At 39.1% G+C, this 13,796-nt stretch overlaps 1 protein-coding gene across 3 annotated transcripts in view; it reads right to left on the minus strand.

Annotated features, from left to right (window-relative positions):
- LOC117753113 (zinc transporter ZIP11-like) overlaps positions 1–13,796 on the minus strand; it is a 115,630-nt gene that overhangs the window by 5,238 nt on the left and 96,596 nt on the right. For all 3 annotated transcript variants that reach the window (XM_034571001.1, XM_034570999.1, XM_034571000.1), the window contains exon 6: positions 10,850–11,017. In XM_034571001.1, the coding sequence (XP_034426892.1) occupies positions 10,850–11,017 (168 nt within the window). The remainder of the gene's footprint in view (positions 1–10,849; positions 11,018–13,796) is intronic.

A 13,796-nucleotide genomic window follows, 5' to 3' on the forward strand; every position in this document is an offset into this window, starting at 1 on the left:
ATATTTTCAAGTTAGTTGTTTGACATTTTGAGATAAACAAACCACCATACTGTTCTAATCTATTGGTTTGTTCCTTTCAACCACTGCATATCAGCAAATGGATATTTGCCTGCGTTTCATTCAAAATATGATACATGTCTCTGATCTCAATACTTGTACGGTATATGCAATATGGTGATAAAGTGCCCAATCAGCCTTAGTGGAGATACGTGCTCCCCGAGTGCTCTTCAAGTTTCATCAGTTTAAATGGCTTTATGGAAATTGCTCCAACTCATCACAGAGTTTTCTATTCGTCCACTGTATCATGGCCCTCTCTGTCTTATTTTCTATCTCACTCACTGCCTGCAATATTTATAGCCGACTTCAAGCCTTAGACCAAGTGACAAAGCTAAAGATAGAGTAAAGAGAGAATAAGAGTAGTCAGAGGAAGCAAAAGGGAGATGAAAGACAGAGCGGAGAGACGACATCGGCAACAGAGTAAGAGATCAGTATCCCGGCGCCCCTGCAGCAGCTGCACATTCCTGGAGCCCAGGGGCCACTTCATCAAAATCTAAGGGCTGTCATTATATCTGATAACAATGCACACCGCCTCTAATCAACTTCACAACAGCCCGCGAGAGGCGAACATACTGTGGCGATGATATGAAAAAAAGCACCCTTCAGTTACACTGTGGGTCCCAGTTACAATCCATCTCAATCCTCCACCACTGGCTGAAAAGCCACAGGGGCCAATAGGAACTATCTGCGCTGGAACACCTTCAACTGAGCTTGAATTAAACATGAGCTTAGAGAGAGAGAGAGTTCTATTGTCTGGTGTTTGCTCAAAACTAGAACAAAGCTGGGGGCAGCTGAGATGTTTTTAAAATGGGACCTTATTTTAAAGATGCAAGAAGACCTCAATGATGAATTATCCTGTTTTTTAAATTCCATATATATCAAGAAAATGGTATCACGGGTTGACCTGATGCTGCTGTCTGATTGAACTGTGGAAAATAATATATCCTCTGCTCTTCTCAAGAATAAAACGTTTAGTCTCGTACGGCTACACAGCTGGAAATGTGAACGGGGGGGTTTGGGGAGGGCTTTGCGAGTCCACTGAGCTACAAGCCTTTTCTTCCAAAGCAGAGTTAAGAGTCAGCAAGGGAGCACTAAACACCCACACGCCTGTCAGCATTTACTCAGGAGACTCATGTTTTAGTGTCTTTGCTGGAGGGCGCGCACGGCCATTACATGAATATATGATGGATTTTTACATTATTGAAGAAAACCCAAACCCCAGCCAGCTTTACTTTCTTTACTCAGACAGAACTGACAGCGGTGACGGGTGACAGGGCAGCAGTAGGAGGAACAGGTACCAATGTCTGCTGTGACGCCTGTGCAACTTATCAAGTGTGTGTATTCATCTTTCCTCCTGTGTCAATGACTGGTTGTACAGAATTATCTGCATTTGCATCACATTACTTTACTTTCAGCAATTAGTTTAATCCAAATAAACTAAACTGGGAATACATTGTGCCATTGGAGCCAGATTTTGACCAGTTGCTTCATCATGCATTGTTTGTCGTGCAGAGTTCAGGGGGTAGCGAGGAGCAATCAGATGCCCCCGTCTGGCCCTAGGACGGTCGAGTGAACTTTTGAAATGTCAGATATTTTGGTCGGCCGTCTTCATGCTCTTGGAGAGTGGCATAGTCTTGAGTCGATTCCTTAAACTCAGCACCCCTGTTTTGCTCACTGTGCCTGTGGCAAGATGCGGTGAAAGTGAAAGCAGGACATGGTGACACAGCACGACGCATGGACAGAGAACATATAGAGGCTGGTCGAGCTGTGGCACCATGCAGCATCCCTGCCTGTTAGATGTTGGCCCGTCTTTTCTTGACATTTTGGCACGCAGAATGGCACATGTGGTCAAGTTTCAACTGCTCCTAGTGTCTTTCCTCTCTCCCTCATTTTTCTCCGCTTACCCCAACCCGTTGAGGCTTGAGAGTCCTACAGCTACCCCTAAACCCGCAGAGACATTAACATGTTTCTTCATGCAACTGTAAATCCAGCCTGGAAAGGGTGGGTTGCTACAAATCAAGGATACTGTATGTGAACAACTGGTCACTGATTTGTTGGATGAAAATGAAAATGATCTGTTGTGAATTGTGACCAAACGTTAATTGGAGAGAGAGAGAATATTTCTGAGCAGCTCAAAGAAACTCCAGTGGTGAAATACAAAGAGGGACAACTGGTCGAGCTGATTCTCCAGAGTCTGATTCTCTTCATTCTCTGGTGGAGGAAATGAGGGAAATGTTTAATATTGCCAAATGTGTATGTTTATATTTTCATTTTTTTCTTCACTCCCCAGAGGAAACTCAAGTTACTTTTGGGCAACAATGCATGAGTGTGTGTTTCTTGTGTGCTCGCATGTGCACAGCTGCCGGTCCTATCCGATTCCTGCTTAATGTACTATGCTATGCTCTTTTAAGCGGGTGTGACGATGCCGCTGCTGACAGCACACTGTCATAGAAGCCACTCATTTCTATCACACTTCTTCTTTAATTTCTACTCCTCAACCTCCTCATTTCATAATTCTAATTCGGGTTTGTACTTGAAAAGGGTTACATGCTCTAATGTTAAAAAAACACATGAATTTCCTCATACTGTCCATTGCTGCAGCTCCTCTTTTCAGCCTCTTGTCTGAAACTCTTGGTTTCAGCTCCTGTCTCTTTAAGGGCCCCCTCCCGATAAAACCCAGTCTGCTCTGATTGGCCAGTTGGTCAACTCTGTTCTGATTGGTCAACCATTTTCAGCACATGAAGGAAATGTCAGCCTCCGCTTCCCCTTTGCCTGTGTAGGAATCATAGGGACGAGCTAAATGGGATCGAATTTGTTTGCTGCACAAATCTTTGAGTGTTTGATCACTTGACTTCACCAACAGCAACAGAACCAACTGGGTTCATCAATACATCCACTTTTAACCCCTCCCACTGCTGCAGTTACCATAGCTGAGGAGTCCAATAACCTAACCATGTTCCAAACCCATGCCAAACAGGCTTTGGTGAATTCTGTCCATTTAGGGTTCTTGACACTTGGCCTTGTTAGGGGGCGTGAGTGTCAGACTTGAGCCGCTAGATGTGCATTATGCAAACATAGATCACAGGGCAGTATCGACGCATTGACGAGGTGTTTCAGGATCTTTAGAAGCAGTGTTTTCTGTGGGAGAGAGGAGCTCCTTTTACTACAGACTTGAAGATTTCTAACTTTACAGAACTTTTACAAACACATAACACCTACATATCTAGAGAAAAGAGAAAAAATGAAAAAGCATATGTCTCCTTTAAATGTTATTTCTCCCAGTTAATAGAGTCTCTATTTTAATATCTATTTGTATGCAGTCAGTCACTTCCTCGTCTAATTCTTTCTTTTGGAATAAAATGTCAGGGAATAATGATATTTGCTCATGATACAATTTTAGAGCCCAATGTGACATTTTAACACTGCTTTATCTGTCTGACTGATGATCCAAAACCATTTAGTTTTTATGTGGGAAAAAGAAGCAGTTAATCCACACAATGGAGAGATAGGACCAGAGAAAGTGACAATTCTCCTTGTGAAGTCGAGTACACTGCTCGGTCAAGGTTATCTGGACAAGAATATAAAAAATGGCTTCAACATTCTGAACTCCTTGGGAAATAGTTTACTTTATCATAATATTACAATTAAAGCAAAAATGTGTTGATATCCTTGGTTGCCTCTTATTTTGCTCAAGGTATCTGTTAGCAGGAGCTGTCAATGACCTTGCTCCATCCATCACACTAACAAGGATCAACCCAAATGGTGGTGAGAAAGGGCAGCCATCAATCTCCTGCACAGTTTGATGGACCGTCACCAAACTCTTGTCATGGCCCTGTCCCGGTGTAACACAGTGTCACGGAGCATCGGGAGCCTCTCTGATGAGCGGCACACGTTATTATGCACCTTGTGTTTGTTCTTCCATCATCCTGAATCACCCACTGGGATTATCACTTAGTGCAGCCACTATACGAGAAAGGACCTATGGTTCTTAGCATTTATAGCTGATGTAAAATTACACGATTACTGGTGAAGATGCACTTCAAAGAAGCCTAAGAGGTCTCGTCTGCTGCAATTTGTGTCTTTGCAATAACACATTACACCAGAACAGGGTAAAAAACACAATGTCTCCTTTAGAAAGAAGAAAGAAGCTGATTTATCAATGTTATTATCATCATTACAATTCTACCATTATTTTTGGAATCCTATAAGGATAAGCAGTATAGATAATGGATGGATTCAATAAATAGAGCATTTATGAAAAAGCACGTTCCTTTGAAATTCAAACTTTGTGCAAATATGGACAAAAAGAATAAAAAAGAATAAAGCCGTCCAGATCGGATAATTAAAACCAGAAAACATCAGAGAGGCTTTTTAGGTGTATTTTAGGTTCTACACCACAAACGGCAGAATTATCAACAGAAACAAGGCTGTTTGCTGACTTTAAATTTTTTTAAATATACTAATGTACAGTATGTGTAGAAACTACAAAGTTGGGTTTTCACCAGGGGCTTCTGTTGTCCTTGCATGAAACATATGCATGTACTTGTGTGCAGCCAATGTAATACATAAGACATAATGAAAAAGCTTTTGTCTTCTCCCTTCCCCCTCTTCTGTGCTGTTCATGTATAGCACCAAGGTTTCTGCAGGTTTTAAAAAGTTCAAATTTAAATCTTTTGAGACCATAATGATTGAAATTTCAGAGCTTTTTCAAATATGACATGTATGAAGCAATATCAAAGTTGCCAGAATTGCTTACACTCAATTCCTTAATTTAAGATAAGGTGAAGTAGCCTTGCAGAGAATAACCCTCAAAATGCTACATTATCTTGCAAACTACAGCGACACTAGGTATCCATAGTCTTGCTCAAAGGTGTTTGTATCAGCTCCATGTTGGGGTTGTTTGTAGTTTTATCACAGTGTGCCAATACTTGTATCGTTGAGAAAGGACTACAACTCAGAGACATTACAAACCTTGCATGCCACCGAAAACATTTAAAATAAAAATTAATTTTAAAGCACAACAGAATTAAATGGACATTGACAAAATTAAGCAAAATAAGCTATTCACCTATCTAAATGTATGTTTGCATTAGGTCTTAATAGATAGGTCTTAATTTAAAAGAGGTAAATGAAATTAAATTTAAAATTGCAATGATTGAGTTTTAGATTTTTTTTAGACTTGAAGACCCCACAGAAACCCTAAGTACATGCACATACATCTATACTTCTGTTGTACTACTACAATACTATGCTTTATTGTACATGAGGGCACTGTTGTTGGATGTTATATATATCTTGACGTGTTTACGGAGCATTTCTAACTGAATTGAACTGCTATACATCCACCTGTGGTGACAGTCATACAAAACCCAAGATAAAAGTAAACCCAGAAATTCATATACTGTATACAGTATGTTAAAATGAAGTAGTTCACAGCAAGTGACAGTAGACCTGATAACTTTTCCACATCGGAGGTTTTGACACAAGTTACTAAATGAGTCGGTCAACAGGTATTTTTAGAGTATCTGATGTGAAGATGCTGTGAATTTGCTAAATACAATGACCGAGCTGATGCACCTTTCAAACAAGCAGGAAGTGCACCCAGTTGGTGCATCACAGATAAATGTGTGCTCGTGCTCAACTTATCAGATCATTGTTATACAAGAGCTAATCTGTGAATCGTATACGTGAACAATTATGAGAAGTGAGGTGTATGCAGTGAGCGGTAAAGGGATGTTTTCATCAAAGGACTACTTCCTGGTGACACAGGCGCCATCATCTAATCGCCTCTTACACACGACACATGGGCCCTAATTCTCTATTTATCCACACTTCCTGGAGCAAAGAATCATTTCACACAATGAACATAACGATCCTGTGACTGATGGAACAAATGGAAATCAATCAAGTCTGACACAGAAAATCATTCATCATAAGGGCTACACTTTGATGTGAGCAAGTTGTTCTCTGTCCTTAGTGCTCTGCTCTTGAAAAAACTCTGTATTTCCACATTTCATCAAACCATCAGATGAAGGCAGTGAAGAAAAACATGTGATCATTTCCGAACAAATGCAGGACATTCAAAATATGATCATACTCTAGTTTCTCAATTATTTGCGCATTTGTACTATTTCTCTGTCAATTTAATGCACTTCAGCATTTTTTTATCACAAGGGTTCCACCCACCCACCCACCCATCCATCCATCCATCCACCCACCCACCCATCCATCCATCCATCTTGATCAGGCTTAAGTAATCACAGCTTTAAATGCATTTGCTAAACCTTTGATTCATAGTTCCACTTCCACTCGTCCCTAAAGTATAATCACACAGAATTTTTTTTTTGCAAAACATATAACACAAGTTCTGAAACTAAATAGGAGAGTTTTTGTTAAGATGATGTTTCCTCACTTTGCTCTTTTGACTGAGGCCAGTTTGTTGTTGGTTCATTTAGACAATGATGGAATTTTTGATTTTTTTGACTTGAAGAGCCCACAGAAATCCTAAGTACATTCACATACATCTATCTTCTGTTGTACTACTACAATACTATGCTTTATTGTACTTGAGGGCACTGTTAACTTGGATGTTATATATATCTTGATGTGTTTACGTAACATTTCTAACTGAATTGAACTGCTATACATACAAAACCCAATATAAAGGTAATCCCAAAAATGCATACAGGATGTTAAAATGAAGTAGTTCACAGCAAGTGACAGTACCCGATAACCTTTCCACATAGGAGGTGTGACACAAGTTACTAAATGAGTCGGTCAACAGGTATTTTTAGAGTATCTGATGTGAAGATGCTGTGAATTTGCTAAATACAATGACCGAGCTGATGCACTTTTCAAACAAGCAGGAAGTGCACCCAGTTGGTGCATCACAGATAAATGTGTGCTCAATTTATCAGATTATTTTTATACAAGAGCTAATCTGTGAATCGTATACGTGAACAATTATGAGAAGTGAGGTGTATGCAGTGAGCGGTAAAGGGATGTTTTCATCAAAGGACTACTTCCTGGTGACACAGGCGCCATCATCTAATCGCCTCTTACACACGACACATGGGCCCTAATTCTCTATTTATCCACACTTCCTGGAGCAAAGAATCATTTCACATGATGAACATAACGATCCTGTGACTGATGGAACGAACGGAAATTAATCAAGTCTGACACAGAAAATCATTCATAATAAGGGCTACACTTTGATGTGAGCAAGTTGTTCTCTGTCCTTAGTGCTCTGCTCTTAAAAATTGATGATTTGTTTTTATCATAAAGGTTCCATCCATCCATCCATCCATCCATCCATCCATATTGATCAGGCCTAAGTAATCACAGCTTTAAATGCATTTGCTAAACCTTTGATGATTCATAGTTCCGCTCACACTCGTCCCTCTATATAGTCACACAGAATTTTTTTTTTTTGCAAAACATATAACACAAGTTCTGAAACTAAATAGAAGAGTTTTTGTTAAGTTGATGTTTCCTCACTTTGCTCTTTTGACTGAGGCCAGTTTGTTGTTGGTTCATTTAGACAATTTATGAATAGTTTGGGGCACCTTTTGGTACATGCATTTGCTGTTTGGAAAATGAGAAAATACTTTTCATCTATGCTGTGTGACATATTTTGTTTCTTTCAATATATCAAAATAATTGAGAAAAACTAAACCTAAATCTGCAGTAATATTGTACATTTTTTAAATGCACACAATAACAAAGCAATCGCTTTTAATTGTTTTTCTTTTGTCTGCTGCCATAAGTAGTTTAGTATTACTTTGCATTGCGCTCCCCAGGATAATATTAAATTAAGTACATACAGTACTTGCAAATACATGCTGCATTTATTAAGGAACAAGCAGTGACATCTGTGCTCATGTGAAACAATCATAAAACATTTGGATGGATTACCATGAAACTTGGTGGAAGGATGTGGTTTGGGTCAGAGGAGAATCCATAAAAAGTTTGGTGCGGTTCAGAACAAATGGGTAGTTCTGGGAAATTTGTCTCACTTTCTTTGCATGGTTTCCAGGAGACTTCATTCCATCTATGGCGGTAGCACGGAGGCTTTGCCACACACACACACACAAACGTCACTCTCATGTGTGACAGATTCCGAGTGACAGGTACACAGAGGAAAGAGCAAAAGATCTTGCATAAGAGAGAGAAAGAGAGAGATGCATTGCATGCTGCTTGCGGGTATATGGCCACAACTGCACCTGAAACTGAGACGTCTGACTGTCTGCGTGGAGGGAAAAACTTTATGGACGACAACCTAAATGTGTGACAGAGCGTGCTGCAAATAACACTGCACACAGCTATACAATGGAGTAACAGAGCAAACTACTAAGTTAGAGATCTTTAAGTCATTATGGGAAGTGTAAGATAAAGTCAGTTCATTATCAAATTGCTCTGACACGGCGAGAAAATGCAACAGCTTTGGTGGAGGTATGCACTTTCAGAGCGCCCTCCTAATTTCTTATTATGTTATTTGTTTATTTATGTATTTTGAATTCTGTATCTATTTCTTTCTAAATGACTGTCTTATGTTGCTTTTATTTGTCGTGACGCCATTTTATCTTATGTAAAGCACTTATATCTTTGTGTAAAGCACTGAATTGTCTAGCTTCTGAAATGTGCTCTACACATAAATGTCTTGCCCATGAGACATATTGTAATGTCTCAAGAGCATCTCACACTGAGATGAAAACAATGCAGGTAAGATAATATATTGAAGCGACACTTTATTAAAAAAACATACGGGTGAGAGATGGAGGGAATGCTGCAAATCAGCTCAAGATCACAGCACATGTACTTGTGCTGCCGATTCTGAACACAGTGTCTGAGTGGGCTTTACAGGCCCACGTCCACTTGGCTCTCAACTCAGCCCAAGCTCTTTCACAAGAGGGGTAAAAAAAAAAATCCATACAAACATTTAAGCTACATGAAACTCTGGAGTTCTGGTGTTAATTATCAGCTCATATAGATGTTATCAACTCCATTTCTTCAATCAAACATTTAGTTGTGAGCTGTCGTTTCATGGCTGACAGACTGGAAATATGGAACGCTGCTCCTCTTGGGCGTCACGTCTGATGTGTGATTGACAGGTGATGAGTCTAATAAGCTTCCAGGGACTGACTGATTGATGTAGTGTTCAATAATGCAGGGTACGTTTCCTTGAAAACCCACAGTATTTGTCAGGATGTGTCACAATAAATAATCTAACCACTAAATCCATGTGAGGAATAAAAGAGTGTTTCCATTCAGTGACGTCCCTACCAAACAACCTGAGCTGTTAAACTAGATTCAGTGCAGCATGTGCTTTGTTGTCGATGCTCCACACACACTCAGCAAAATGAAATGTAACTTGGTTATGATGCTATATTTGTTACCTGCATGCTGTGTATCTTATTGTTACAGCTCATGCACCAGCTGCAGTGCTTCATATGTTTCCATAGCAACTTTAACCTCCTACGTCTACGGGCATGTTGTGTCATTTGCAATATCTACATTAATTAAATGAGCTTCTTTGTTAGAAAAACCAGAACACACCAGCTAATCCTACTTTTGTGTATTCGGAAATATGAAAAGAAAATCCCTTACTCAACATATATAAAAAACTAGGCTGTTATTTGCTTGTAACCACAGTAATAAAAGTAAAATAACACTTTTTAAGTAACATTATCAGGAACTTAACATTTTGTTTCTACGCTGCAAATAAATGCCCCATTCCAGCTTGATTAACACTACAGGGGGCGATGCAGAAAGAAGCGATCAGTGTGATTCTCTGCAATTTAACTGATTGTTCCAGACGGCATTTTAACCCTTGGGAAATTATAGCATGTGGTCAGTAATGGACAAAAAGGGGTTTGCAGGGGAGTTGAAACTCTCCTGCAAAATGATCACATTTTAATGTTTTCTTCAGTAGTAAAATAATTAAGTAATAGCCGTCTGTAGAGCCTGACTGATTTGGGGGCAATGTATATAATATATACATATATATGTAAATATAGAACCTAAATAAAGAAAATACACATATTTTTTATGTAAAACGAAAAAAGGAATGTACATATTGTCAGTAATGGATACAATACAAAAAGGAACTGTCAATAGCTAATATGGCAAGTTGTGAATGGTGTCAAGTGTCAAAATGAAAACAGTGAAAAACACAGAGAATACCAGTACCAACCTGTAGCTGATATTAAAACAGCGCATGTGACAAGCATTTTCTGTTGTGTAGCATACTGATTTTCACACAAAAGTCAAATGTTATACTGAGTTTAACAAAATCAAAAAAGAAAGAAACCAGAAAAAAAAGTTAAAAAAAGTAATTAGCGCTTGGATTCGCAGGGGAATCAACAAAGTTTGCTGCAAAACAGTAGGTCATTCCAAATACCATTATTACTAGGAAGGTGGTGCAGATTTACCTATTTATGCTCCCTGTACTCTAATTGCTAACATTTTATAATGAGTCTCAGACAAGGCTGAGGCTTGTGGGAAGCAATCAAGGCTTATGGGAAGCAATCAATTCATTATTTAGTAGTTAATCAAGTTTTGATATAATTTCCTGCACAAGAATCCAATGCAATTTGTGCAATAGTTGTTGATATTCAAGTCTGGATGAACATGGAGGACTGTCCCATCGTCCAACCATCAGATCAACGTTTGTAAGGGCCATGACTTTCACACTTTGAGTGGCAGTGACAGATCCACTATTAATTTTTAACTTCCTTATGAGCAACTGGAATATTTGGATGCTATACACAGCCCTATGGCTCGTTCTCACCTGGGATGTTGTGGATGGTGATGGCAAGGATGAGGAGGAGAACGCGTCGCCAGCTGCTTCCTGTCTTCCCAACCACTTGCTGTTGTTTAATTTCTGTTTCCTGTTCGTCTGAGTTGACTGTATGTTGGCCTCTCCTCCTCTGGTGGACATCTCCGTTCTCCATTTTATCTGCACGACAGAGGAGAGCGATATTGAGGGTAAAATAACACAAACTGCACATTGGGTTACCTGTCAATAGACCATTCGTTAGAATAACCTTTAAATAGGATCGACTGTAGATGTATGGAGGAATCTACAAGTAGCCATTAGGGCTGGCGAATATGGCCGAGAGTTATATAAAGATAAAAATAGACAATCAGTGAAGTTTGTGGTTTTAAACTCTTCTTGAGAAAAAAACACCTTTTTAAACAGCAAAACATTTTACTAACCTGAGGTAGAATATTAAAACCATGTGTTATACCTCCTCAATTATGACAATTGTCGTGTTATAACTATTGATGTTTTATTTACGAGCCCTAGCACCGATATATTGAACTAGTAATATTCAAAAGCTATTTGTCAACCGTGGATGGGGAGTAAAATTGTGATGATGAATTTGGGGAGTAACAAGTAACTTTTCTGCAATGTGACAGTCACGCTGATCTAATGCACTACTTTGTGAGGTGTGTCAAAGTGTGAATGGCTGAAGGGTCTAAGCTTCTTCAAATTAGTTTTCAGCTTCTCTCTGAGGCTCTCACTTTTCATTCCCCGCCCTTGATCTGGTAGAAGGGTCAGCCACCGTCTCCTCCTCTATTTGGTTAAAGTCCTGAGTCTGACAGAAATCTGTGTGAGGTAAAGGCCTCGCGTTCAGCTCTAAGTTTGTTTGCAGCTTCTACCTGATTTCATGTGGTTTGGAGATTTGCTTCACTCCTGCGCTCGAGGTCATAGGAAATGGGCTGCATTAATCACAGGGTGACTGGAGCTTCAGTTGTCAATTATCCTTCAATAAAAACAGCTCCAACGCATCATCAAAAAAATTATAATTGGAGGAAAAACCCTCGTAACTACTCACAGTCAATAATGGCAGGGATCAGCATGACTACACCCCAACTCTGGAGAAACACAACCCAAATGACAGCTGCTTTTTGACACCACCTTTGAGTGATTCTATTTGGAAATGGTATTAACATTTTTGCCTTTGGATGCCTATTTAGTTGTAACACTTCTGAACCATTAATGGCCACTGTTACTTTACGGAGATAATGATATATTTATGGCACCATTCAAAACAGCTGGAACAAAGGGCCTCACAAAACATCAAAGACCACAAGCGAAATTATACAAAGTCAGAGACAAAATGATATAATTAAAAATCTAAAATCAAACAGATGGAAAGCCAATGTTAACATCTCTGAGCTCAGAAAGAAGATGATAATAGTCACATATAACTTTGCTTAATACTAACTTTTTAAGCAAAGCAGTCCGCTATGTCCACACTGCCTGCTTAAGCGGCGAGTCAAAGGAAGCGTGTCTGCTGGTATAAAGCCGTGAATCTTCTGGTCTTGGGACATTGACGCTGTGGTTTAAAGACCATTTCCACTGTCTATTTTGCTATGAGTAAGTAAAGTTAGGTGGAGGAAAATAGGTGAGACATCGAATCTCTAGAAGCACAGCGCAGCTACCACGGCCGACTCGTGCTGCTCACAAAGTGTGGCCACTCTAATCTGTTAACATGGGCGCTGAAATGAAGAGCAAGCTGTTCATGCAGGCAGTGTGGCCCAGGGAGTTAGGGTGAACATCACCAGTGAGGATTCAGTGATAACAGTTCAGCAGCTGGATGCATTCACAAAAAAAAGGTGTTTGAAAGTCGATCCACGGCTGCGTGGGATCGTTTGTGTCAAGAGGTGGTTCCAATAAAGCTCGACAAAGACACTCAAGACGTCATCAGTCAGGTTAATTAAGTTTGTTCTGTGAAATGCTAATTAGCCCTTTTGTTGGCCTCAATACCATTGGGTGACATAAACAAAACCCTCCAATTTGTCAGTCATCTCTGTACGCAGACACTTTCCTTCCAAACACTTGACTTTCTTTCACACAATGAAAAACTTTCTGAGAGGTATGGCACACAGCAAACAAGAAATTTGAACCAAGGAGCTTAGAAGAAAAAAAGATTTTATAAAAAATTAATCCAGATGAGTCTGATAGATGCTGCGAGCCTGATTAACACATCTATCGACAACTTTATATTTATAGCCTGAGGGACAGAGAGCTATTATTCTTGTCTAAAATGAAAAATGTCCTGAGTTTTTACCAGTCCAATTATCAGCATTGCATACTCCACTAATGTCATGAATACAAGGTTAATGGCTGAAGACAATCTAATTCAGCACACACCCTCTGCTGGAGTTTGCATAAACAGTATTTGTTCGACTCAACAAAAAGGTTTAAATAATTCATAAAAAAGCAAATCATTAAACAAATAGTAATAATTGGTGAATTGACAATGAGCATCACAGTAATCAGATATTTCAATTATAAATTCAGCCTCTGTTTTGCTCAATAACTTCAGTTCTTCATGAACTAAATCGCGTGAAATTAGTCGGCTGTTATTCAGATCAAGCTGCTAAAAAGTCTAGATTTTTTTCCTCTGGATCTCAGAAATCAGGACTTGGATCTCGTGAAGTTATTCTTTTTTACTCTGAAGCCGTTTTTAATGAATTTACACATAATTTGGGTCCAATATACTATTATTTCATATATTATTTTACATTGATAATTATTATCATAACTAAAGTCAGTTGTTTAAATACTGATTTTTGCTACTGAGTGATAGCAGAAAAGAACAGACAGTTAATTGTAGTGGTTTTAACCATCTCACACATATGAAAACAATATAAACAATTATGTTCTCGCACCATGCGTGTGCAATGCATAACCATTTTATCAATATTCTGTATATTGAACTTTT

This window comes from Hippoglossus hippoglossus, chromosome 19, assembly GCF_009819705.1.
Source record: "Hippoglossus hippoglossus isolate fHipHip1 chromosome 19, fHipHip1.pri, whole genome shotgun sequence".
Taxonomy (NCBI): Eukaryota; Metazoa; Chordata; class Actinopteri; order Pleuronectiformes; family Pleuronectidae; genus Hippoglossus; species Hippoglossus hippoglossus.